At 37.7% G+C, this 23678-nt stretch overlaps 1 protein-coding gene across 1 annotated transcript; it reads right to left on the bottom strand.

The window, feature by feature from the left end:
• Positions 1 to 8605: 8605 nt before the first annotated feature.
• Positions 8606 to 9208, bottom strand: LOC145992412 (protein CFDP2-like). The gene has a single exon (XM_083128794.1). It carries the CDS (start codon positions 9206 to 9208, stop codon positions 8606 to 8608), a length of 603 nt encoding a protein of 200 aa, XP_082984920.1.
• Between the last annotated feature and the right edge of the window lie 14470 nt (positions 9209 to 23678).

Here is a 23678-nt window from a genome sequence, read left to right on the forward strand (position 1 = left end):
CCCCAATAACATTTAAAATTTGGCAACAAGCTTTTCTTAATGACTTTTGCTGATTGAGACTTTGTTTTAGTAATACAAGCCCTAGAAAAAAATATCCTGCGTGTTCACAGCCATGTACTATAAATTTACCCTTCTTGTTGATATATATCAGAAAACTTACTAAATACGGAAAGGGGTTAATGACAGCCAGAGCTGGCCTTAGGGTGTGGCAACTCGGGCACTCACCCGAGGCCCCGCGCTCCAGCGGACACCGCGGTACATAAAAATAATAGTTTGTGCGCGTTTTTTTTACGAGTTTTTAGGATTCCAATTAAGTAACTAATCTGACATAGCCTGCTTTCGTATTTTATTTTGGCATACTTAAACATGTCCAATGTTACTGAAATCACAAGCAAAGTAGCTACTACATTAAGATAGTGTTCTAAAGATTTGTATCAAAAACACTTAACATATATTGTTTGTTTACTTATAGAATGAAATATGATAAATATTATTTTATGGAAAAATGCAAATTCACTCAGTGTCAAAATTCAATGAAAAGTAAAGAAAACAATTATGTTATTGGATATGATTAAATATTACGTCTGACTACCATGCGAGAAAACCAGGTTCGATCCGCGGCAGGTGAGAATCGGGATTTTTTCCACCTGTTCAAGCGGCACCCACCCAGCGTCGTATAAAGTGAGTACCTGAAGAAACTCTGGGGGATAAAGGCGTGGTGCTGATCACATCACCCCCGCCTTCGGCCGTGATCAAGAAAGTGTGGGGCCCTAACTCCACACCCCCTATACGCCTTCATGGCGTGGTGCAAAGCACAGGGGAGCACTTTACTTTTTTACTTTTTCTTTTTAGTTAAACTAACAATATGATACTGAACATTCCCGGTTTTGCAAATAAATATAATGAACGTCATACTAGAGGTAGGCCTACATGAGATCGATTGTAGGTTGATTTGTTGTTTTAAGTCCACTTTATGCCCAGAGAGGCTAATCGGTACTAGACCTACAGTTTAAAGTGGGATCCGAACCACTATGTGCCTCCAGCGGGAATCGACCCGGGACCCTTTGATTATAAGGCAATGGCGTACATCAAAATGAAAACGAAATGAAGTTGTAATAGTGTTTATATTATGATTGTAGGGCACCTGTACTTCAGACTAAGGAACAAAAATTGAGAAAAAGAATTATTATACGTTCCGCGAATAGTTTATGCCCCAGGTCCCGTAATGCTAGATTAAGCTCTGCCAAATGCTTCATGACATACAGGGTGGCTCAAAAAGTTACTTAACACCTTCGGTACAAGGCCACTGCAGTGCGCAACATGGAAATGGTGATGACCAATCCTTATCAGGCCAAGGGGAACTACATTGACGCCACCTGCGCGGTCGGTGGCCATCTTGATGCCCGCCATCTTGAATTCAACTTCAGAATTTTAAATGGGAAGAGGATGATATAATATATCAAATGAGGCTAGGAGTTCACAATAAATGCAATGGTGAAGGTTCTTTCGACGTATCCTTAACCAGTAAAAAGTTTTTGTACCAATTTGACCCTTTTCTAGGTGTTAGAAAAATGCCTTAGAATTTGTTTAGCGCATCGGTAATGCATCGAGATCAAAGTGATGTCTAGGGAGAGAAGTTCGCATGCCATTCCACACGATTTTAATTGGATTCATCAACGAAGAGCTGCACATTATGAATAGTTGTCGCGAACAAATTACAGTGTGATACTGAATTAAAAGTCCTTCACAGTGACAAGGCTAATGTTTATGTTCATAAGGAAGTTAATAAATAGAATATGCGACCCTTGTCATCTGATAACTAACTTTGGACAGAAACTGCTTCACAACGTTCCCATAGTGATCTGGCGTTCCTCCCTATTGAAAAAACTCTGTAAAAAGTATCCTTCTTCCATAAGCAAGGATGAAAAGAACTGTTTATTTAACAAATCCAAGTAGCCCTAAGCATTTAAGGTTCCGTTGATGGAAAATTGACTAACCAATCGTGTTCCACACAGCACGCCACACCATTAACTTACCAGCACCATAGGCGCCGACTCCATGGGGCTTGGGGGGCTCGAGCCCCCCCAATGTTAATGAAGTGGGGGCAGAGCCCCTCAAATAATTTTGCTTAAGAGGATCTAATGTATTATTTTGCTTCTCTTGTAAAGTTTACTCTGAATTGTGCAACATGAACTTAACTTTAAATACACATTTGAAATGTTCTAGACCATCAAATTTGGGGGACTGAGACCGCTAAACCATCAACTTTGGGGGGGGGGGCTATGAAGGGAGACAGCAAAACACATGACTTATTACTATATACTAAGTATATAATTATGAGTATTGTTAACATTTTTACTAAAAAGAGTTTCATAATAACGAGGTGATATGACAATTATACCAGTATGTTGTTTAGTGAATTCTGAACAATTTGAGGTCGTAAACACGACTTTCAGACAATATTGATATGTACGATATTTAGTTATTCTCGAAATCTCTTCCTCTAGTTCAAAGAATAAGGAGAAAATAATTCTAAAGTCTTTGAGTTTATTTAACACTGGCTTGCTGTAAAGTACGCAAGGAAAGCTTATGAAAAGTCTGTATTGCGAAAGCAGGAACGGCTATGATCAAAGGCATTATTGCTAAAGCACGGCGTGCTATGTGTTTATTTATTATTGCAAAATTAAATTTAAAAAGTAAAATATTGTAGGAAGAACAAAAAAGTAAAACTATTTTCCTGCGATTTGTGTTAGCATTTAATTATGTAAATAATTAAATAAAACTGTTAAATATTGTAAATATTCGCTACTTTTATGGGTACGTCAACACTAAGGTTCTTTGCACCCGTCCTTTCTTTACAAGTCTGTTGCGGACATTAAAACACACCCATGCCCTCGCCGGGACTCGAACCCGAGACCTCCGGATCAAAGCGAGTTGAGCCGACCACCCAACACGCTCGGCTACCGAGGCCGGCATAATACTGTTATGATGACCTCTTAATGTAAATACATAGCCTACTTTTAAATGAAAATGTTAATTGTTATCTAAGAAACAAATGAGCAGAAACACGTTTTTCATGTTACGTTTCATTTGCATGAGGAATATAACAGCTGCTTAAAAACCGCTATACGAAGACGAAATTTTTATTTTTAAAAAAAGGAGGAAGTGAGTCATTTATTCATTTATTTCAATGATCAGAGCCCCCCAATAGTTTTGACAAGTCGGCGCCCCTGACCAGCACTAACCATTCAGCTTTGATCTGTTGAAAATGGGTTATCAGATAAAAAGCATCGAATATTCTGTTTATGAACTTCCTTATGAACATAAACATTAGCCTTGTCACTGTGAAGGACTTTTCATTTAATGGAAGCGTCACACTGTAATTGTTCGTGACAACTATTCATAATGTACAGCTCTTCATGGATTTATCCGATTAAAATCTTGTGCAATGGCATGCGAACTTCTCTCCCTAGACATCACTTTGATCTCGATGCATTACCGATGCGCTAAACAAATTCTAAGGCATTTTTCTAACACCTCGAAAAGGAGCAAATTGGTACAAGAATTCAGTCATAACTTTTTACTGGTTAAAGATATATAAAAAAACTTTCACCATTGCATTTCTCGTGAATTCTAGCCTGATTTGATATATCATATCATCCCCTTCCCATTTAAAATTCTGAAGTTGAATTCAAGATACCGGACATCAAGATGGCCGCCGACCGTGCGGGTGGCGTCAATGTGGTTCCCCCTTGGCCTGGCAACGATTGGTCATCACCATTTCCATGTTGCGCACTGCAGTGGTCTTGTACCGAGGGTGTTTAGTGACTTTTTGAGCAGCCACCCTGTACAGTATTTGTTTAAAGACCTCACGTTAGTGTTGGTTTTCCTGTGAAATCAACAGCCCCTGTTGCTCACTAATAGTTACGTTTTTCCGTAGTCTAAATTCAAATTCGTTCCATTTTTTAAGGCATTGAATTTGACTTTCTGATATTTCATGGTTTTGTAGTCGATACCTTAAATGCCTCAAATCATCGCAGCCTTCATTTGCCAGCATGCCCACCCTTCTTCCCAAACAGCTTACAACAAAAACAGAAAATCTTATCTTTCCTCTTCGAGTACAAACCACCTTCTGTCGACCGTTTCCCAGTTTTGTATAACACGCTAATAATGTTCAGATGAAAAGTGTCGATTATCACCATTATATTTGGGTAATCATGATTTATGATGCGAATAGGGTTATTTTGAATGATTGAATCAAATTCGGAACTGTTTAAAACTGACGGCCGATCACCTGGCCAGTGGCGTATGCTGGGTTTAAAACCTGGGCTATCTCTTTTTATCATAATGTTCAAATGGGAGGCTCTTTTTCGTTCAATTTCTTGGATTTTAAGGTGATGTGACATTGCGATTAAAATACGTACATTACAATTTACTAATAATTATAAAAATATCACGGTTTCATTAATATAAAAACAATAAGGAAAACATTTCAAATATTTCATGGTAATTTATAAAATATAGAGGCCCATATTGTGAAATATCTATGTATGCCTACGTGCGAGAATAAAATATACGCGTATAATAAACTTCTTACATTGAATATTTAATTTGGACAGAAACTCCATTCTTCTCTTGGCAACCTCTGTGGTAAAATGGTTATTAGCACAGCACACTATGATGCCAGGGGTCCCAGGGTCAAATCCAGGCATGGACATGGGTATTCTTTGTGAATGACCCTTCATGAATTTCATCGTATGGTCACTCATTCTCATCGTCGTGATTAGCTAAAGTGGCAGAAGAGCAACGCAAAATAACAAATCAAATCCATTCTTCTCTTCTTTGCGATGCCAGAGGCCTGCATATCTTCACGATTTCAAGTTTATCCTCATGCAAAAGCAGAGTAAATTGTTTCGGCAATAGTTCGTTAATTATGTCATTCATTCTCGTTCACTACACGACGCAGCACAGATCATTCAAAACATATATACGTAATTCACTCACTCAATACACTTAAGAAAATCCACACAGTAAGAAACCTAATTTTCTTAAACTTCCTTCAACGCGATTTCCATTCGCAAAATGCTCTTTGTCATCTCCGGCCAGTCAGTCTACCCCAGCCAGTCATAAACAAAGCAGCAGAGGGGTTGAAAACATCGTAAAGCGTGGTTGGGTGAAGGTCAGTGGCCTGCGAGTTCTGCACGTGTTCGATGAGACAGTGTTGTTTTGGCCTAGAGGACAAATTCCCTATCACATGCCAGCCACTCTTTTCCCGTTCCTGAAATTGTAGTTTAGTATCAAAATTTCCCTTACGTGGGAAAATCCCATGCTGGTTAGCACTTTGGCATCGCTGTAAGGTTTTACCGCCGTTGTAAAACGAAGAGTTCCCTGTCTAAGAACCCACTACAAATACGTCACCGACCGCCTCCTGGCGCTGGTCGGGGAAGAATTTAACCGCTGAAACCTGGTGGTAGTTTTAAAGGAAAGGAGTCCATCCCCATGTATAGAGCGAGCACAAGGAAAACAAACCTTGAACGAAAAATCCCCGCTCAGCCTTCTTTTTTCCGTTCAGCTCGGACCATAAGGAAGCATGGTTCACTCTCCCCCTCCTCTTCTCGCGGGAGTACGGTGCACAGGAGTCGCGGGTTTTATACTATCATGTTTTCCCCTCGGTCGTTGTTTGAGAGTGAAGCATCAGTCACATTTGATATTCGATTATTTTCTGTATTTAATCTGGGCTTCGGCGATAGCCTAGGTAGCCTAGAATATACGCGCCTGCCTGGATCTAAAAGCAGAGGCAATCTGTCACCTGGCTCAGAAGATGAACATGAAACAATCCTCCTCGCATATACACCCTGCACTTGGTACCTGGTTCACAGACGAGCTACTTTTAAGGTCACCGCCGTCACTGGTACTTACAACTTTGACTATGTCAAGAACACACTCTGTAACATCACCATCATCAACACTAACACTAAAACCCTTGACGTCAAGTGTCACTGCATTATTTCCGTTTATCGTGGCGAAATTTGAAATGGAAACTGTATTTACAGGCAGCAAAAATTTCTCGAAGGCACCCTTATGACTTTTTAAAAACGCGTCCTTTTTCTCATTTTTTTCTTTCTTTGCCTTTTGGAATTCTTCTTCTTCTTCTTATGGCGGTACAGTCCACTGATGAACCTTGGCCTCCTCTGTGATTTGTCTCCATCTATCTCTACCTTTTGCCACAACTTTCCAATTTCTATACTGGAGCTTCCGAACATCCTCATCCACTCCATCCACCCATCTTAATTTAGGTCTTCCTCGCTTCCTTTGTCCACCTGGGCTATCCAACATCACTCTCTTTGCAGGGTCACTATCACTCATGCGCATCACATGACCTGCCCATCTTAATCTAGCTGCCATTATTACACCAATAACTGTTGGTTCTTGAAATAAGTCGTAGAGCTCCTAATTAAATCGCTTTCTCCATTTTCCATTCTCACATACTGGTCCCAATATTCTTCGTAATATCTTTCTTTCAAAGGTCTCTACCAGCTGTTCATCTTTCCTTGAACTGGTCCAAGTTTCCGCAGCATAGGTCAATACAGGTCTTATCAGTGTCTTGTAAAGTGTTAACTTAGTTGTTCTGGACAATATGGTGCTCTTAAAATGTCTATGTAGTCCATAATAGGCCCTATTCGCTGCTATAAGTCGTGCCTTTACTTCCTCCTGTGAATCATTATCATGTGTCACAACAGAACGCAGGTAGATAAAGGCACCCACTCTATCAAAGGTATAATTAGCCATTGTTATGGTCGGTGATGGATTATATCCGTGTGCTTTGTCTGCTGCCATGTACTTAGTCTTCCCTTCATTCACCACCAGTCCCATCTTCTTTCCTTCCCTTTCTATGGCCAGAAATGCTTCTTCCACTGCATGTAGAGATCTTCCTACTATGTCCACATCATCTGCATATGCAAGTATCTGGATTGACTTATAATATATGGTACCCCTAATTTGCACCCGAGCTTCCCGTATAACCTTCTCTAAGGCAATGTTAAACAACAAACAGGACAGCACATCGCCTTGTCTTAGTCCATTTTCTATTTCAACAGGTTCTGAGAGTTGTCCTCCTACTCTTATCTTACTATTAGAGCCCTCCATACTTATCCTCACCATTCTTATTAATCCTATTGGAATTCCGAGATCTTTCATTGGCAGATATAGTTGGGTCCTGTTTGTACTATCGTACGCAGATTTAAAATCAAGAAATAGATGGTGCGTTCCTATCCCAAACTCCAGCGTTTTCTCCAGTATTTGCCTTAAGGTGAATATCTGGTTAATTGTAGATTTTCCTGGCCTGAACCCACATTGATATGCTCCAATGCACTTTTCTACATATGGTAGTAGTCTTTCATATATAATTCTTGCAAATACTTTATATGCAACGTTCAAAAATGTAATTCCACGATAGTTTGCACACTCCATCATGTCCCCTTTCTTGTGGATAGGTACTATGATACCCGTCCTCCATTCACTTGGCATCTGTCCCTTTTTCCAGATTATGTTTATTATTTCCTTCAAGCCTCTAATGACACTCTCGCCTCCATGCTTAAGCAGCTCTGCTTGCAAGTTATCTATACCAGGTGCTTTACTATTTTTCAATATCTTGACTGCCTCCCATACTTCATCTAACTTTGGACTTTCTATGCCCTCTTCTCCTTCCTCTTCTTCATTTAATCCTTCTTCCAGCATACCTGCTACATGTGCACTGCCATTCAATACATCATTAAAATGTCTTCTCCACCTTTCTAAAATTTCACTACTGTCACTAATTATATCGCCTGTTTCATTTCTACAGACTGTTGTCCTTGGTTTAAAAACATCTTTTGTATTATTTACCAGCTTATACATCTGTCTTACATTCTTCCGCTCATGCAGGCTTTCCAACTGCTTCATCTCTTGCTTCATCCATTCCCTTTTTCTTTTCCTATGGACTCTCTTCTCAATCCTTCTTTTCTCTTGATATTCATCCCTAGCTCTCCTTGTTGCACTTCTTTGCTGCATCCTCTTATATACATCATTCTTTTCTTTGGTTACATTTTGACATTCCTCATCGAACCACGTTTCTTTCTTTACTGGCTTTTGTGTTTCAAGTATTTCCTTTGCTACATTACTGATCCTCAGCTTATATCTATCCCACCTCTCATCTACATTTTCCACTTCTGCCGGTTTCATCCCGACGAATCCCTCTTGAAGTTTACTTCTGTACCTCTCAACCACCGTTGGATTTCTTAACTGCGTGACATTAAATTTAATCAGGCTAGTCGCCTTCATTTTTCGACTATTAGATATTCTTGCTCTAATCCTTCCCATAATCAAATAATGGTCGGAATCGATATTAGCCCCTCTAAAAGATCTAACATCAATGATATCTGATCTATGTCTACAATCTATTAGCATGTGATCAATTTGATTGTAAGTTTTTCCATCCGGGGCTCTCCATGTCATTTTATGAATATCCTTGTGCTGGAACAGAGTTGTTGTTATTACTTGATTCCGAGATGCTGCAAACATTATTAGCCTCATACCATTGTTATTTGTTACTTTATGCATACTTTGTTTACCAATTTGTTGGTTGATACACATCTTCAATGCCTATCTGGGCATTAAAATCTCCAATTACTATTTTTATGTCATTTTTCGGGCAATCATCAAATGCTTTCTCTAACGCATCATAGAAATCTTCTTTTACATCATCTGTGGATACTTCCGTGGGTGCATGTGCATTGATTATACTGTAATTAAAGAACTCTCCTTTAACTCTTAATGTCGATAATCTTGAACTTATAGCTTTAAATCCTATCACTAGATGTTTTAGTTGTTTATGTATTATAAACCCAGTTCCTAGCATATGCAGTCTTTCATCACAGCTATAGAAGACAGTTGCTTCTCTCTTTTCCAAAACTCCTTTTCCGATCCAACGTACTTCTTGCAATGCCACTATCGCAGGCTTATAATTATTTAGTTGATCCAGCAACATCCTCAATGCACCTGCCCTATACAAAGATAGCACATTCCAGCTCCCTACATATAGATCCCTTCCCTTTCCATAATTCGCTTGTCCATTGTTCACGCCAGTCCGTCGTCGGTAGATCTGTCCGGCTACATTTCTTTGAGGTTTCGTAACGTGGTTCCTTTTGTGGGATGGGGTTGTCGGCCCCATGCCCAACCCCCATTCTTGGAGGACCAGGATTTGTTTAGGGTTTACTCCCGTAGGGCAGCTGGCTTCACTATGCCTTACGAGTCTGCCCCACCCTTGGTTTTCTGTCAGGGTATCCTTCCCTTAGCCTTTGGGGATCCCTCCCCTCCCTGCAAGACAGCAGGGGCTGAGCTTAGTTAGTGGCGGCTCTCCTCGCCACATCGCAGGATTTTCATCGGAGCCTTGCAGTATTTACCGAGATGAAGTTGCCACTCCACATCTCACTGCCTCCTCCAATCCTGCTGCTGCTTGTCCGCGACTGTTTCCAGCTAGCCAACATATCTGCTGGACGTTCCCCTATCCGCAACCTGGGGACGCGCCTGGTGGCATGCAGCTCTGCCTCTGGGAAGATAACCCAGTAGTTTAGTATCAAAATTTCCCTTACGTGGGAAAATCTCATGCTGGTTAGCACTTTGGCATCGCTGTAAGGTTTTACCGCCGTTGTAAAACGAAGAGTTCCCTGTCTAAGAACCCACTACAAATACGTCACCGACCGCCTCCTGGCGCTGGTCGGGGAAGAATTTAACCGCTGAAGCCTGCTGGTAGTTTTAAAGGAAAGGAGTCCATCCCCATGTATAGAGCGAGCACAAGGAAAACAAACCTTGAACGAAAAATCCCCGCTCAGCCTTTTTTTTCCGTTCAGCTCGGACAATAAGGAAGCATGGTTCACTCTCCCCCTCCTCTTCTCGCGGGAGTACGGTGCACAGGAGTCGCGGGTTTTATACTATCATTTTTCCCCTCGGTCGTTGTTTGAGAGTGAAGCATCAGTCACATTTGATATTCGATTATTTTCTGTATTTAATCTGGGCTTCGGCGATAGCCTAGGTAGCCTAGAATATACGCGCCTGCCTGGATCTAAAAGCAGAGGCAATCTGTCACCTGGCTCAGAAGATGAACATGAAACAATCCTCCTCGCATATACACCCTGCACTTGGTACCTGGTTCACAGACGAGCTACTTTTAAGGTCACCGCCGTCACTGGTACTTACAACTTTGACTATGTCAAGAACACACTCTGTAACATCACCATCATCAACACTAACACTAAAACCCTTGAAGTCAAGTGTCACTGCATTATTTCCGTTTATCGTGGCGAAATTTGAAATGGAAACTGTATTTACAGGCAGCAAAAATTTCTCGAAGTAACACTTATGAATTTTTAAAAACGCGTCCTTTTTCTCATTTTTTTCTTTCTTTGCCTTTTGGAATTCAAATTTACGTAATTTGTCCCATTCCCTAGACATTCCTACGTATAATCGCTATTCCACACACCTGCACGTACTACTGTATCAAACAAGAATGACTTGAATTTGTTTGATACTTGACACTTCGGCATGGTTGTAAAATCTGGCAAAATCTGGAAACGTTCCTTCTCTTGGAGGGTTTGAGAGCCAATAAAAATAAAGTACTCATATCTCCAGATCTTTACTTCTATTTCATCTGTGGGGGCAATATGCCGACCCAAGGTCCTTTGACCTACACACCGCCTGCCTTGAGAGGCCTGTTTCTGAAGCCCCTTTTTGGAAATGGATGGAGTTGTAAAGTTTGACGTCAGAGGGACGAAAGGCCGCTGAAGAGAATACAGTACACCCCTGATTAGAAAGTGAAACTTGTGTAATTCTTGTTGTTGTATTAGTGTCTTCCTTATGATTTATTTTTCTAGGATTCTAATTTCATATCTATGTTTGAGACATAAATACTGTCGTCAAGTACAGTAAAACGCAATATTAAGGATCGGATGTTGCTTTACATGTTTCCTTCCGACGAGAAGTTGTGGCACAGAAATCGAAGTAAAATAAAGCAGTCAATCAATCATAAGCTGTAGGAAGGATGGAAGATGAGTTGAAAAGAAATGCCTCACGCATTGCTTCCTGATGGTTGGAGGTGCTCAGATAATTGTCAAAATTATTGGGGGAGCTCTGAAATAAATAAATGAATGACTCACTCCCTCCTTTTTAAAAAATAAAAATTACGTCTTCATATAGCAGTTTTTAAGCAGCTATTATATTCCTCATGCAAATGAAATGTAACATGAAAAAGTTTTGAAAATGTTTCAAAGTCTCTTTATGTCTTTTGTGTCTGCTCATTTGTTTTTTTAGATAACAATTAACATTTTTATTGAAAAGTAGGCTATGTATTTATATTAAGAGGCCAACCTAACAGTTTTATGCCGGCCTCGGCAGCCGAGCATGTTGGGTGGTCGACTCAACTCGCTTTGATCCTGAGGTCTTGGGTTCGAGTCCCGGCGAGGGCATGGGCGTGTTTTAACCCTCCGTCATCCGCGCCCTCATAGTAGCACAAATGTCCCGCGCGCGGCACTCAGTGCCGCCCTATCAAAACCAACTTTATTTAGATGAACTATTGATACAAATTGATGTTGAATTACCCAAATACTTACTGGAAATCAGACGATATATATATGAACGCAAACAGTCCATTTCGGACACTATACTAAAACTAAAACCATATAAACTAAAAACATTAGAGGAAATGACACTGAAGTACACGCTCAGACTCTTGAAGCAAATGCACCAAAATATTAATCCCAAAATATGCCTAATTAAAATTTTGCCATAATAAAGGAACTAAAAAATGAACTCATCATTCACAAAATTTTCAACGTAGTTTTCAAGAACGTTCAACGTATTTTTCAAAACAAATTGAAATCATACAACTTATATGGCTTAGAAAGGAACAATTTGTTCCAAAATTCTCAGTCAAAATCTTGCTGACTCGCTGAAAAAGCAATCAAATGAGTAAAATACAACTCGAAGATACTTACAAAATATTAAAATTTTCAAATCTCAATATGTTTCTTCTTGTTTTACAAGATATATGTGAAAAGAGATATACAAACTCAAATAAAACGGACCCAATATTGTCACTTTTCAATACATTTTGACAACTCCGACATTTCGTATGGGTACTGTAATGGTTTCTGCATACAATTAATTTGCATTCCGAACATTTTTTCTTCTTATATCCGCTAAATTCATGTCTGGAGTGCTATGATTTAAGATAGGAAACCTTCCCGCGCTGGGTACTGAGTGCCGCCTAAGGGGGACCGGTCACTTTTGAGGCATGTAAACAACTGAAAAACGCCAGAAAGAAGGTTGGAACGCCTCTATGTTTTCGTGGAAATAGTGTAGATAAGTTTCCTAGTGCTTTCCAGACCATTCTTGCACTGATAAGAAGGATAATTCAAAATTTTAGAGAAGGCGGTAGAGTGTTGCCGCAGGGGTTACGGAGGGTTAATGTCCGCAGGAGACTTGTAAAGAAAAGACATGTGACAGGTGCAAAAACCTTAGTGTTGACGTAACCATAAAAATAACGAATATTTACAATATTTAACAGTTTTATTTAATTATTTACATAAATGCTAACACAAATCGCAGGAAAATAGTTTTACTTTTTTGTTCTTCCTACAATATTTTACTTTTTAAATTTAATTTTGCAATAATGAAAAGCACATAGCACGCCGTGCTTTAGCAATAATACCTTTGATCATAGCCGTTTCCGATTTCGCAATACAGACTTTTCATAAGTTTCCCTTGCGTAGTTTACTGCAAGACAGTGTGAAATAAACTCAAAGACTTTAGAATTATTTTCCCCTTATTCTTTGGACTAGAGGAAGAGATTTCGAGGATAACTAAATATCGTACATATCAATATTGCCTAAAAGTCGTGTTTACAACCTCAAATTGTTCAGAATTCACTAAACAACAAACATACTGGTATAATTGTCATATCATCTCGTTACTTTAAAACTCTTTTTAGTAAAAATGTTAACAATACTCATAATTATATACTTAGTATATAGTAATAAGTCATGTGTTTTGCTGTCTTCGGTCATAGCCCCCCCCCCCCACCAAGTTGATGGTCTAGAACATTTCAAATGTGTATTTGAAGTTAAGTTCATGTGGCACAATACAGAGTAAACTTTACAAGAGAAGCAAAATAATACATTAGATCCTCTTAAGCAAAATTATTTGAGGGGCTCTGCCCAAACATCATTAGCATTGGGGGGCTCGAACCCCACCCCCAAGCCCCATGGAGTCGGCGCCTATGGAGGTGCTTTATTGTTAACATATTGAGATTGAGAGTGCAAGGTGAAAAGAAAGAAGAAAAGATAAGACAAAGAGCTTTTTATTCAAAAAAAGAATAAAAATGGGTAAAAATGTTCCAACAAATTATCGTGAATTTTTGCGTAAATCTTTCACATGAGAAATAGGTCAATATTTTTTTTTTACTTTTTCGGGACCCTTTAGATTTAGCGCTTGTATGTTAAGCCTCCGATTTGACGTATTTGTTCAAATTATAACGTTAAACTAGAAGGTCGGTATTGCTGCTACAACCATTTTCGTCTTCTTCTTCATAAAAACCAAACCCAACTAGCCTAATCTAACTACCACAGATTATTTATTACCCCAAAAAGCTACTAGCCAGTTGGAATGCTTGAAAAGGTTGTAACAGTAATCACTAATCACTACCAAACTAGAATTTAAAGACAGATATAAACAGAATGTTTGAATTTTATTGCCCACAAAAAATAGTCCTTTCTATCTATTTTTCTCACTTCTATTTATTACATTTTTCGTATTAACCCCATGGGACGCGAGGCCCCGGGCGGTCGCCCACTCGCCTACCCTTGCTACGCCACTGATCATAAACATAAGAGCTTGAAGGGTCTCACTTATCGCACAACACTTTAGCATCCTTGCGTTCTGACGTCACAAGAAACTATTTTTATTTTTAGGCTAATGCCCACGTTGTTAGGTTAGGCTGGCTAGGTTTAGTTCTCTTAGCATAAATAATAAATTTTCAGTGTATTTATGCTAATAGAACCAAAACTAACATACCTAACCTAACAACGTAGGCTTTATTCATCTGACGTCAGAACAGAAGGTTGCAAAAGTGTTGTGCAACAAGGGAGACCTGATATGTAGACCGTTCGAGCTACTCTGCCGTTAATATATTAGTTCTTAGCTTAAGGAGAATGCAATTTTCGGAAACTTATGAATCGGTACGTAATTTTAAAGGCTGATGGCCGCGTGCACCAACGCCGATTATTTCGAAGTTCAGATGAACGAGATCAATTTTAATCCACTCTAAATGAACTTGGTTTAAAGATTTGCATTGCACCAACGAAAAACGACGTTCAGGACATTCCGTTCAAATGATCCGAGATTAATTTGTAAGGCTAAACCTGATTGGTTGGCTAAAACAAATGACAATCAAGAACCCCACCGAGTAGTGTGATGTGTTAAAGTATCAACGTGTAGGAGAAGAAAGTAATTCGGGCTGCAAACTTATCTGAATTTGATAAATGTACTGATCAACCTTGTCGACGAGTACAAAGATGTAGTAGGGTGTAAATAAATAATAATCCTAAAAAAGAACTGACTGCATAAGACAAAAGAATAAGGAGAAAGCATGGAACCTTCTTCCACGGGACATCCATGCCTTACGAAATGCATTCGCGAGACAACAGCGTACGCTAAACCTCGCCCGCTCAATAAAGATATTTTATTATTATTATTACTGTATTGTGGTAAGTATTTGAATTTTTCATTTCTTAATTCTTATATATTTATATTGTCATGTCGTGTAAATAGCCAGTAACATGTATTTTCGTAAATTTATACAATCATAGCAACACCATGTAGCAATATCGTGACATGGCCCTAATTTACCTTGCACTTGCACATGTTTTGTGTTCTGGGATAGAAAGTACAGTATTTAGGAACATTTCGACTTTGCACCAGAGAACCACAAATTATTATTATTATTATTTTGCCAGTTTTTAGTTTACACATTTCTCGAATTATCAGCATTTTACATCCAACATATCTAGCATTTGCACGCCCTCGATATCACTTTCCGCTCTTTTTATATTCAAAAACAACTGCCTGCAGTCGAAGCGTCAGTATCGTAAACCAGGATCAGACACCAAAACGGTGGCGAATGGCCGATCAGAAGATAAACTCGTTTTGATGCTCCTAGATCGCGATCAAGTGTTGAACCGTCTTCGTGCAATGGAATTTTCCAGTGATCCTTTCCCGATCCGAGTTTAAAATTTGATCTTCGTTCGTGCACACGGCCATTACTAAACAAATTATTATCATCGATTTACAATTATCTTATCTTCGGTGAAATTAACATTCGCATACCCGTTGTACCGCGCTCCAATGTAAAGCTTAGGGCAACCAAATGACGAACGAAATTCCTTTGGCACACAGCTAGCAGTTTGGCAATCTTTGGTTTGGGAATGAGACTGCATGGCAAAACATTTGCGATTCAAAGACAATGGCATAGAATTCCGATCCCACCTGCCCACAATAAACGTTTCTTTTTCTTACAGTGTTACAATATTGACCTTGGTGCATACCAAAAAAGTAGATATAAAACGGGCATTTAAAAACAAACCGGTTATAACTGGTTATACAAGTGTCATGTGCCATCGGGCACTTAACAAGTGCAATCAGGTGACCCTGTGTCGGGATGTGTCATGTGCCCATCTTGCATCTTGGAACATGCATGTTAGAACATGTTATTTCCCAGTAGGGAACAGTGCATCTTGGGCTAAACTGGTTATAACTGGTTATACAAGTGTAACTTGTCATCGGGCACTTAAGAAGTGCAATTTAAGGCTATGCCTACCCCTCTGCAAGAGGCCACCCCTCTGCAAGAGGCCACTTACACTCACTTCCGGTCCACTTCCGGTCCACTTCCGGTCTACTTCCGGTCCACTTCCGGTCCACTTCCGGTCTACTTGTGGCCAAGTTGTGGCCTATTTCTGGTTTATATATATTGCATCATGCTGTGCAACAAATTATTATCCAATAAATTATTAGATACGTGTTGTTTTCTGATTGGCTGCTTATGATTGGTTTAAATAAGCAGTGTTTCTATTGGCTCTGTAAATCTATATAAGCCAGGGCACAGTGCAGATTCTTCACCATTGCTGGATCGGCAGTGGAACCCACAAGTGGGGGGCAGAACCTGAACAGGCTCCACCAAAGTATAGGAGACTTGAAGCATATAATTTGGCGGAATAACCCAAGTAAGGTCATAGAAACAATATACACTGATACAATAAAAGCCAATTTTTGGCAGGGGGGCCAAAGTGGTTCCTAAATACAAAATCTCAAGAACTAATTGACATAGAGCTATGCAGTTTTTTTTGTCTGCCTGGTACTCAAGTGCTCTATCATTGTAGACTATAGTCGAGAGCCCCAACTCAATTTTCTTCTCTGATTCTTGTTGTTCTATAGCTGGTCTAGGAGGTTTTTTAAGTGCTAAAGGTGTGTGAATATAAAGCTCTGTTCTTAAACATTGTATATTAATAATTTATTGCCTGAAATTATACAATTTGAAAAAGAAACCTATAAAAATAAACATATACCCCAGTATAAACTCTATTTCATGATATTTGTTGTTTTTTCTATAATTTTTATTAACATAAAATTATAACAATTTTAGTTAAGTGTGAGTTATTCCAACATTTTTTTCTAATTGTATATAAATAAACAATAGGTGAAAAAATGAGTAACAAAATAATTAGATCAAACCAAAAACAAGAAATCTTGTATAGAAATGAATATACTACAACAGACATAGATGATGATCTCTCAGATATTCCAAATTTTCTGGCTAAACTGAAGCAAAAAATTATAGATGCAATTCAAAGCATGCTTTTGAAATGTTCCCTCAAAATATACTTCACTCTATCCTCACTGTATATAAATCCTCGTGGTGAACAAGAACAATATTCTCATTGTACCCGTGTGTCAATTTTACACCGTGATGATATCACTTGTTTGAATGATATTTATGATAAAATGTGTGAACAACTTAAACTAAAACAACAAGAATTTGAAGGCAGAGGTTCAGGATGGCGATTGTGTAATACTGATCATAAACTTGAAATTAAATTAGCTCGATATACTCCCCTTGGTGGTGGGTCTAGTTATATTGAGCTGCCCAAAAAGATTAGAAACAAACATGCTGTGTTAAATATTCAAAATGAAGATGATATGTGTTTTCTTTGGTGTATTATAGCACATTTTTATCCAGCACCAAATAATAAACATCGTATCTCTCACTATATGAAATATTTTGATGAGTTTGAACAAATAATGTTTGGTATCCAATATCCAGTAGGTATTTCAGCTATCCAGCAATTTGAAAAACAATATGAACAGCACCACAATCAACCATTAGCTGTGTTTGTTTATGGCTATGATGAAAAATTTCACATTAATGTACTTAGACACCATCCACCAGCTAATGATGCACATATTATTAGATTGCTGTATGTTTCTGAGGGAAATCAAAAGCATTATTGTTTGATACAGGATCTCCCAAAATTAGTGAGAAACCAAATAACATTACATCATAATAGAATTACCATATGTGATTGTTGCCTATCAATATTTCATGGCACAAGTATGAAAACAAGAGAAGAACAATTAAAGGAACATATTGAAAAATGTTACCTCTACCCCTGTGTGACTTATAAGTTTCCACTCAAAACTATAAAATTCAAAAATTTTAAATCACTAGTGCAGCATCCATTTGTGATCTATGCTGATTTTGAGACAATACAGAAACCAATGGCAGTATGCCTCCCAGATTCAAATTCATCATACACAACACATATTGCTAAACATGTCGCTTGTGGTTTTGCTCTGAAATTGGTAAACACATATCACACAAACAGTCCACCCCCTTATATTTATCGAGGTGAAAATGCAGCCCAAAAATTTATCCAAACTCTTCGAGAGTGGGGGGAAACACTTGCTCCAATTTTACATAACACAGAACCGATGAATGATCTTACACCAGAGCAACAAGACCAACATAATAATGCAACACAGTGTGCATACTGTAACAATAAGTTTGATTCACATTGCCCAAAAATTCAACATCACAATCACTATAGTGGGGATTTCATTGCCAGTATTTGCAATCCATGTAACTTGAAAATACAGAGATACAAATTTATTCCAGTATTTATTCACAATTTGCAAAATTTTGATGCACACTTGTTTATCTCAGAATTGGGATATGATGCAGAGGATATTAATATTATACCACGCAGTAAAGACAAATATATCACCATAGAGAAAACTATTAGATTAAAAAATGGAAAAATTGTTTCTCTCAGGTTTCTTGATTCATACCAATTTCTATCTAGTAGCTTGGCAACTCTGGTGAAACAATTAACCGATAGTGAATTTGTTCACACGAAGAAATATTTTGGTGATGATAACATGAAATTGCTGAGAAGAAAGGGTGTCTACCCTTATCAATACATGGATAATTTTGATAAATTTAATGAGACACAGTTACCACCACGAGAACAATTTTATAATCATCTTCAAGATGAGGAGTGTAGTGAGGAAGATTATCAATATGCCCAGAAAATTTGGAATACACTAGATTGTAGAACAATGGGAGATTATCATGACAAATATTTGATTCTGGATACCCTCCTATTATCTGATGTGTTCGAGGCTTTTAGAAGTAGGTGTTTCCACATATATCAACTAGATCCTGTATATTATTACACAACACCTGGTCTATCCTGGCAGGCTATGTTTAAGTATACAGGAGTTGAAATTGGTCTTGTTGACAATATTGAGCAGTTCATGTTTATTGAGTCTGGTAAACGTGGTGGTATAGTACAGTGTCCTTTGAGGTATGCAAAAGCCAACAATAAATATCTAGCTGATTACAATCCTGGCAAATCTTCTACATACATACTATACATTGACATGAACAATTTATATGGTTATGTCATGACCCAATCACTCCCAATTGGGAACTATCAATGGATGACTAATGCAGAACTTGAAAACCAGGATTTTCTAAATTGGGGTGAAGATCATCCAGTGGGTTGTCTATTAGAAGTTGATTTAGAATATCCATCTGATCTTCATGATGAACACCATGGATTTGCTATGGTTCCAGTTTCTCAGAAGATTCCGGGTACAGGGGAAACAAAATTGGTGTTATCTTTTGAAAACAAATATAATTATGTGCTTCATTATCGACTGTTACAATATTATGTCAAACATGGTTTGAAACTCACCAAAATCCACAAGGGATTGAAATTTGAGCAACAAAAATGGTTAGCCCCTTATATTCAAGAAAATACAAATCGTCGCATACAGACAAATTCCAAGGTTGAGAAAAATTTGTATAAATTAATAAACAACTCTATTTATGGGAAATGTCTAGAGGATAAAAGAAATAGGGTGAGATGCTCTTTGGTGTCTGATCCTAAAAAAATCCAGAAGCTTATTAATGACCCCACATACAAGAGCTTTAACAGCATCACTGATGATCTAACTCTTATTGAGAGGAACCCTGTCAGTGTAATATGTGATGCACCAATAGCTGTGGGTGTTGCTGTTCTAGAATTAGCTAAATTGGAGATGTATAAGTTCCATTATGATGTTATGAGGCCCAAAAATAATATTCAGATAGCCTACATGGATACTGATGCTTTTGTATATGTAATAAAAACAGATGATTTATACAGTGATCTGTTTTCTATGAGAGAACATTTTGATTTTAGTAACTATCCAAAAGATCATCCACTGTACAGTGTTGAAAATCAGATGATCCCAGGAAAAATGAAAGATGAGGTGGAAGGGTCCATAATATCAGAATTTGCTGGCCTCAGGCCAAAAATGTACTTCTTAAAGATAGATGGCAAAAATGAAATAAAAAAGGCCAAGGGTATGAGTCTAAGCTGTACTGCTAAACTCACAATAGAAGATTTCAAACAGTGCCTATTGAAATATGAAACCTTATTAATGTCAGCTCATCATCTTACTAGTAGATTGGATGGTGTCCATACCACTATAAAAAACAAAATAGCACTCAATGGCAATGATAATAAATTGCAAATATTAGATTGCAATGTTCATACACGAGAGTATGGACACTATAATACAAGCAAATCTTGCAACAAATGTTCATCATAGATAGATGTAACTTAAAAATTGTTATATCTCCATCCCTAATTGAGCTAGGAGGATGGTTGATAACTTGTTAAACATATAGAAATTAAAATTGTTCTATTATTCTTTCATTCTTCACATCATATATGTATGACTTCTCTACAATTAAAATTGCACTGCATGTAGTGTTCTCTGGTAGTGCATCATGAAATTCACATACTATTTTAATATTAGTTCTATCATTTATAACTACTAATTTTCTTTTTGAAGCATTTATTAGAAACATTGGCCTATGAGCTATGAATTCATCTGGATCATAATACATATTCATATTTCCTTCAGTAACTCTCTTAAAAGCAGAGTATCCTTCATACAATTTTAAATAATCTCGATTTGCTATGTTCAAATTGTAATTTTCACGGGGAAACACTTCATTTCTACCATTCTTTAAATATATGTTTTTAATTTTACAGTCATCAAACTGGCTGCTGTCTTTTTCTTGATTGTCATCTCTTGCTGTTTGGAACAGTACAGCTACAAACTCTGGCATGTCATATCTTAAAGATTGAAACTGTGTTGTAATATCATATTCAAAAAACTTGCCTTCTACAGCTTTAGATATGCACTGGTAAGTATAAAAAACTAAAGGAATTTTTGGATTCTTCAAGATGTTGGATTTATACTTGAGAGAATAATTTGCTTCATATTCAACAATTGGCATTCTTAGTTCCATGGACTGTATAACACATTTTACAGCCTCTGGCAAGCTAGCATCATTTGCTGTACCATCTGCATTTAAAGTTTTGTACCTCATGATGGCATTGTTATCATTGGGTGCTCTACGAAATATGATGCTAAGACCTGCTTTCCACATGATCTCTTTGTAATCACTAAAGAATCCAAATAGCAATCTCATAGGGAACAACACTGTGTGAGATTTTGTTAGAATTTTTGTACCTGCTTCGAATCCAGCAGCTTTGTAGTAAGCACTTTCTGCTTTAGATAGTTTCAAAGTTCCTATTGTAGTGGATGTAATACCAGGGTAATCAATTCTGTCTATGACTGTGCCATGCTTCTTGACTTCAACTTGTGAGAACAAGAAGGGTACAAAGTTATTTATAAGTTTCACATTAGCAGTAGGAGGAAATTCTTCACCAGTGCTCTTCTTAACAATATCAAATTTTATATACAAATCTGATCTGTGTGGATGAATAAACCCATCCCCTGCTGTGATTTCAAACTCGATCTCTTTGTTGGGTTCATTGAGGTTTGCAAAGGTCCTCCTGTTTGGAGGGAAGGACTGTAATTCATAACTTTCAATATTTTCCATTTTGGGTATTTATTTATATATTTATTTATTAAATATTTATTTCAATTACTGCAGTGGTATTGGCACCAGCAAAATCAACTATCTCATTCTTCTCATTTGTAATTGTTATCTCTATGTAATTAACTTTGTCATGTGAAACTGGAAAATAGATTGGTGGGATGGGGGAATAGAAAATTGGCTCCATGAATTCAGAATTTGGTTTGAATGTAGCTATGATACCTGTTTCCTTGTGTCTACCAACTGAATTTTCTTCAGCTTTGATAATCATCCCTTTAGCAATGTTGCAGTGAATGTTCAATGTCTCTATAGCCAAGAATTTTGGTATGAATTTACCTATGTGCCTAATACCTGGTTCTAGTTTGGTGTTGTTGGGAAATCCTAAAATCTCACCCATGCTAGACAGGTCTACCGTTTCTTGCGCAGACACAATCTCCACTCTGTGTGTTACAGAATTCTGAGATAGGAGTATACTGTTGCCAAGTTCTGATTGTAAAGTAGATAAATTATACTGTCCAGGGGGAATAACAATTTTCTCATTGCCCACAACTATAGAATTATTATAATTTGTTACATTTGGAATAAGATACATGCTGTAGAAAGCTCTGAGAGCTATGGATTTTGGATATATGATATCATCATGGAGATGTAGTTTCAAGATCGATGTCTCACTAGAAAGATGAAAAATTCCCATGCTTAATGTACCACACAGCTTTTTGAAAATCTTCTAATTTGATGTTATGTATTTTATTCAAAATTCTGAGCATGGTAACACAAACATGACCACATATAATTTGATTGAAATTTTGTATACGCTCATCATTGTAATAAATGTTTACATGTTTTAAATAATTAATTAATTCTGTAGGGGGCACCCCACCAAAGGAGTCAAATATGTAAGCATTGTTATTCTGTTTATAATAGCATATCCAGTGTGTACCAATATTTTTGGACATATCCAAGTTAACCACACCACATTCTCGAGCCCCCCAAGAGGGGGGGTGGGAACTATTTTTAGGGAGAGCGTCACTCATGAAAACACCTCTGAAATACTTAATTTTAAATATTTTAACTAAAGATTCAATATCTTGGTTGGTGAGTGCTTCTTCTTTTTTTTAAATTTTCTGAGAGCTTTGGATTTCATACCACTGAGTACCCTAGACTTTACACCACTACCCCCTCGTAGGGGGCTCTCCATAGCTAGATTATGTCTTTTCTGTTCTTCTAGTTCTGCTTTATTCTTTTTTGAATCTATTACAGTTTTGGCAATAGCAGCGCTCCCGCCAGCCAAGCTCCCGATAGCCCCTAGAGCAGCTAAGATGGCAGGGATGCTAAATATGAACCCACCACTATGTGATTTTTTTCTTCTATTTTGCAACCTTTTTAATTGTGATGAGCTAAGTAATAATTTCATTCCATTCCCTTTGGCTATACATTGTCTCTTCTTCTCTTGTTGTTTTTTAGTTAAAATTGGATTAATTTTTAAATTTTTAAGATTATGATATGGAATCTGGTAGACAACACCTTTAGGTTTCATGTTGTTTATTATTATTATTTAAGGGTATTTATATATATTTATATTACAAACCCCACCCTAACTTTTGTTTTGTATTCATAGCAATTGTTGTACCCAATGCAGTTATTTTTTCACCCAACGAAGCATCTCTGCTGGTTAATCTTCCAAATGCTGCTTCTTCTAATTTTTGATCAGCCACATGTCGAGTATCAAGATCTGCATGTCTATTGTAAGCAATGTCATGTTCCTTGCAGGCTGCATCGAGAGGATTAACTCCCTTGTCTCCCCTCTTCAATCGCTTGTCAAGTTTGGTACCTGGACCACAGTACTGATAGCCAGGAACATGTACCTCAAATGGCAGTTTATTAATAATATCATTAACTAAGCCTTTACCCTCTGCCATGTTCCAGAATTTAGGTGGTAGAGTATTGATAATTTTAATCAAGTATCCTATGCCTTTAGGATCATTTGCAATAAAAGTAGCTAGCTTGTTACTAATCATATCTACAATACCCATCTTCTCATTGTAAAAATTGTTGTTTCCAGCATTCTCTTCCCCTGCTATCACCAACAGCCTGTCTATAAGTTTTCTTACATCATTAATCCACACAAACTCTT

Source organism: Lepisma saccharinum, chromosome 9 (genome assembly GCF_977018435.1).
Source record: "Lepisma saccharinum chromosome 9, izLepSacc3.1, whole genome shotgun sequence".
NCBI lineage: Eukaryota > Metazoa > Arthropoda > Insecta > Zygentoma > Lepismatidae > Lepisma > Lepisma saccharinum.

Coding starts and splice junctions, on each gene's coding strand:
- LOC145992412 (XM_083128794.1), bottom strand. CDS start 9,208: ATGGGGCCGACAACCCCATCCCACAAAAGGAACCACGTTACGAAACCT.